A 5,328-nucleotide genomic window follows, 5' to 3' on the forward strand; every position below is an offset into this window, starting at 1 on the left:
GTATATATATATATATATATATATATACTGTATATATATACTGTATTTATATTTAATATCTTAACTCCATTTTCAGAAAGATACAGAACATACAGGATGAGACAGCTGTTGTGGATGAAGGTGCATGATGCTGACTGAGCAAGCTTCTCAACTTTGTGTGTAGGTGTATACGACTCACAGCATTGTTGCTCTGAGCGCCGTAGTGTAGAGGTGTTGCTCCCTGGCTGTCTGAGGGAATAGTGCCTGATGTGTTTCTCTCCAACAGCAGGTGGACGATTCTGGCATGACCTAAAAAAAAACATGTGTTTACTTTAGTGGGACAGGACAGATAATGACAAGGATATACACAGTAAGGAGCTGGGACAGTTGCTCAACTATGCAGTAGAACAAAGGCACCTTATATTTATTTCAGTTCACTTTACAAAACTGTTAACAGAAAAGCAAAACATCAAGTTAACATAAGTCAACTGACACTATTGACACAATTACTAACCACTGTGTGTGTCTTTGTATGGTGCTATAAAAACAGCCCAGAACAAACAGAACCATAAACCCAAAGAAAGGACGCACCCATCAGCATGATAATATGTCCCCAATGAGAATGCCAACATGTTGATGGACTGCAGGTACACTGCTTGTTGTGTTTATAATCTTGGTTTAGTGCGCTAAAATTTGCTAAAAGTACAGCTGAGGGTGATGAGAATGTAACCTGCCAGTAGTTGAAAAGTGAAAAGTCAGGGGCTCACCAGTGTCAGTAGGATTCATCTTCTAGGCACTATGAAAGTATGCATAAAATTTCATGACAACTCATCTGATAGTTGTTGAGATATTTCAGTCTGGACCAGAATGACAGACAGACAGCTGCTCGCATGGGTAAAAACAAATAAAAAAAAAATCTTATCATGCGGATAATAATTTAATTTGTGTAAAATTTTTCTACTTCATTTTGTTTGGGGAAAAATTTGACATTTCCACATAGCTGGAAACTTCCGTGTGTAGCTGTCATTCAGGGTTTCATGCAGGATGTGTGTTCACCCACCGAGCAGAGCTGCCCAGTGCAGCGGCGTTCTGAAGAGGTTATCATAAGCTGTCACGTTACAGCCCTCGTAAGACGTCAGCACCTCCACCACTGCCTCGTTACCGTCAGCAACGGCAAAGTGCAGGGGCGTCCGCCCCTCATAGTCCTGCCAGTTCAATAGGGACTCAGTGGGAGCTGCTTCCTTCACAGACGCACGCACACATCCGCAGAGAAGAAAAAAAAAACATGCAGATTGACGGATGAGGATGCGGGGTGATGATGACAAATTCACTTAAGTGTGTGTGAGCGCAATAGTGTGTACCAGTATACAGCGGACAGTTTGTGTAGCGCTGGGCTCCTGACTGTGTGCTGCCCAGTGTAGAGGGATCTTGCCCTCGCTGTCTGGGATGCCGATGTTGGAATCGTGCTTGATCAGGAGGCGAACGTGTTCTGGTCGGTTATAAAACGCTGACCAGTGGAGAGCAGTTTGCTGTGCAGAGAGAAATAAAAAGGAAGAGACAAAGATAATGGACGGAGTTCAAAACAGAGGTGGCTGTTTTTCCATTTACATAAAAAAAATTACTCCACTTTGACACAGGCGGGAAATATGAGGTTGTGCTGCACAAAGCTCACATTGAAGATCCAATAGGGAGATTGTAACCGAGATACGTGCCTCTATGACGGCTACTGAGCTATTCTGAGATTTGCTGAAACCACTGTCATCTGACATGATGATGCATATTGGATTATTACAAAAGTAACTACTGATGTCAGATAGACATCAGCTCCAACAGACAGAGGACACTGTGTGTTTGTGGTCTTATCAGCAGAACACAGGACAAAGCCACAGATTGTAAAATCGCTCACGACCGTGTGAGTGCGCCTCTGTGTGTTTATGTGCATATGACCTCAAATTCCTGCTGCTTCTAATGGACGAACCTCAGTCAGTCAGTTATCTCTTTGCAGGTTATTGCTTTCTGACTGAGGACAAACTATGGGCAGAAGACTAACAACATTCAAGCAACTTATTTGTGTGTCTCTCTACTGTAGTACCTTGTTCTTGTCTTGTGTGTCAACCTCTCCAGGTCCGATGTGTTTGAGAAGCAGGGCGAGGGCTTTTGGGGAGGGGTGTCGGGTGGCCAGGTGGAGCGGGGTCATCTCTTCTAAATCTTTCTGCAGCCAGTTAGCACGTCTGGACAGCAGCAGCTTCAGGAAACGCACATTGCCCTGCATCACGAGTGGTAAATATTAGCTACAAAATCGTCAGTTCTTCCTCAATATTAGTCATGAAGCAGCAGCAAGGACACACACCCAGACACACACACACACCCAGACACACCCAGACACACACACACACACACACACACACACACACACACACACACACACACTAACTCCCAGGGCTTTAAGCTGTGTCTGGTTCAATCTGCAGGTCATCCATCTTCGTTTGGTTCTCCTGCCTCTCTGTTCAGCGTCCGTGATGAGCTGTTAAACAGTAAACAGCGGTGTCTCTCTGCCTGTCGTCCTATTCACATCATCATCATCATCATCACCCTCAAGTTTGGTCTCAGCCTCTCTCATCACCAGGTCGCCGGGTGATGTATTGTGCAACAGCTGTTGCGACAGCAGGTATGTGTGTGTGTGTGTGTGTGTGTATGTGGCAGGCATGACCGCGTACATGTGTGTTTTGTATATTTGCCATCCTGTGACCACAAAGCCAAAGTCTGACAGATCTATCTCGTGTGTGAGCATGCATCTAGACTGTGTGTGTGTGGCTGTGTGTGTGTGTGTGTGTGTTCCCGTCCTCCCTATTCTCAGTCCAATTAGATCGGTAATCCCTGGCCTCTCTCCCTGTCTCAGCCATTTATTGATCAGTTGTCAAAGAGACAGGGCTTCCCATCACCAGCATCCCCCAACACACACACACACACACACACACACACACACACACCCCAATAACCTATTACCTCCCTTCTTTCTTTAATGATATGATGATCCTGTATGAGCACGCTCCCATAAAAGAAGACACCAACAAATAACTGAGATGTAAAGAGATATTATTAGCACCACATCCCACTGTTACCCCTGCTACACCCCTCTGGAGTCACACATCACCCTGTCTAGAGGTGGTCTCATTATCATCATCGTGTCCTTACGAATGGTCCTCAGTCTAGACATCAAGCTCTTCTTCTTTCATAGGTTTCAAAATGCCGTGACACACACACACACACACACTCACAAGCCCTAAGGCCATAACTACAGCCACTAGGGGGCACTGGTTCCCCACTTGAACTCCTGGACTGACAAACTTTCTCTCTTTGAAACTTCTGTGACATCACACCTAGTCTTCATATTCATTCATTATAAAGCCTTTATGCCATGAAAAAAGCTGACACACGTGTGCAACATTTGTGTATTCTGTGGATGTCCGTACTTTCTGTGCGGCAAGGTGCAGAGCAGTGCGTTGGCTTTGGTCCGTTTTGTTGACGGAGGCTCCAGCCTTTAACAGAATCTCTGCACAATCCAGGCGGTCAGCCAGCACACAGTACATCAAAGGGGTCCGGCCAAACTGGTCCTCACGATCACGCAGCGAGGGATCTGCTACATCACACACACACACACACATTAAGTTAGAAGTTAGAGGGTACATGTTAATAGAGAAGATTCGGGTCAATATGCTCTGAATTGTTAGTTCAACATATAAACTGAGAGTACAATTATGTGGCTTGTGATGGAATATGTTATAAACTGTTTTTAAAGGGAAACTTTGTGTACTTTAATGCTGACTTTTTACTGCTTCGTTTTAATAGGAATTCCACTTCCACTTTCCTGAATAAGTCGGAGCAGCTGGAAGTCATAAGCAAGTACAGTTACATTGATTACCTGGAGGACCATGCCACCTCCTTTGCAAACAGTAAGATTGCACTGATCATTTGATGCTCTGCATATATTTTTCTAAAGCCCGACTGAGACTAGATTTTTGGGCCAATGCCGAACACTTGAACAGGATAATTTACAGTTTAGCAATAAACTTTATTGTCCAAAATGATATCAGAGCACTGAAACTTAACTGGGAATTTAAGAATTACAAATAATTATACATAAAAAAACACAAATAGAACATATACTATATTATACTATACTATACTACTGAAAGCTTTGAGGTCACCTGATTTATTGATGTTTTTCTTCTTTCCTTCAGTAATTTTAACATCTATAAAAACAGCGTAACACCAAATGTATAATTTACAATTAAAATAGTTTTCACCCCAAAAGAAGCAGAGTTAAAAGATTTAAACTGATTTTGTCGATGTACCCACAATGTTGCATGACAGGGGTTTTTATCCTTTTTTGATTTTTGAATTTGTTTTCCAGTCCAGAAAAGCGTTACAGACCAGAGAGCATGACTGAACCAGGATTTATTATTAAATATTTTAGAAACCTGTCTGTAGTTGACTCAGTGATTAGATTGAATGGGTTTAAACTGTGATTTCTCAGTCTTTAGTATGTTCAGCTGTTCTCCATGATTTAATTCCAATAACGCTCACCTTTGAAATTGTCAGAACAGTTTTGTAAAGCAACAGATGTGTTGCTTGTTGTAAGCATTATTGTGCACTTGACACTGAAACAGCACTGCACAAATATTAATGCTAAGGTTTCAATTTATTTAACTAATGACCGGTAATTCTTTATATTCTTATTTAAATGTTGCTCAGAGGGTTCTCTGTCTCTTTCTGTTCTTTTAGTCTAGTCTGGTTGAACCATTGTTGAACAGTGTTTTTGTTGTTTCCATGTTTTTAACAAACATTTCAAACTAAATAATGTGTATTTGTAGAAATTACTTTCTACAACCTAAAAGCATCAAAGATCATTGAACACGTATGTATGTATAAATCTGTGATAGACCAATATTGGCTGATAAAATCGGCCTACTGATGTATTTTTACCAGACCTTTCTATTCTATGCTAGGAAGACTTTTTTTTTCTTTTCTTTTTTTTAACATTCTGCATATTTTAAGATTAAATATCAACATGGGCAGAATGTCCTGATAAGGTCAGCACTTTCGCAGTGGACCAGCACCTGCTCTGCTGTAGTTGCAAAACCCAAAACTCGTCCCACCTGCTGCAGCTGACCATGCATTCTGGCCTCTCTACTGGTGGTGCAAAAGCAAAAAAAATGTTCCTCATAGAAATCAATAAAGCAACATTACTATTTATATATATTAATTAATAGACTGGAATGTTTTACAGACCATTTTAAAACTCAAAGATCTGATTTCTTTGAATGCTTTTAAATACACATTGAAAGA

General features: G+C 41.6%; 1 protein-coding gene across 2 annotated transcripts in view; it reads right to left on the reverse strand.

The window, feature by feature from the left end:
* invs (inversin) overlaps positions 1–5,328 on the reverse strand; it is a 20,970-nt gene that overhangs the window by 8,065 nt on the left and 7,577 nt on the right. The window contains exons 4-8 of one of the 2 annotated variants that reach the window (XM_019270767.2): positions 3,453–3,616; positions 2,072–2,245; positions 1,341–1,508; positions 1,040–1,220; positions 179–288 (exon numbers count right to left, since the gene is read on the reverse strand). In XM_019270767.2, the coding sequence (XP_019126312.2) occupies positions 179–288; positions 1,040–1,220; positions 1,341–1,508; positions 2,072–2,245; positions 3,453–3,616 (797 nt within the window). Of the gene's footprint in view, positions 1–178; positions 289–1,039; positions 1,221–1,340; positions 1,509–2,071; positions 2,246–3,452; positions 3,620–5,328 lie in introns of both variants that reach the window. The other variant, XM_027286228.1, reaches the window with a different exon arrangement.

Source organism: Larimichthys crocea, chromosome XIII, assembly GCF_000972845.2.
Source record: "Larimichthys crocea isolate SSNF chromosome XIII, L_crocea_2.0, whole genome shotgun sequence".
Taxonomy (NCBI): Eukaryota; Metazoa; Chordata; class Actinopteri; family Sciaenidae; genus Larimichthys; species Larimichthys crocea.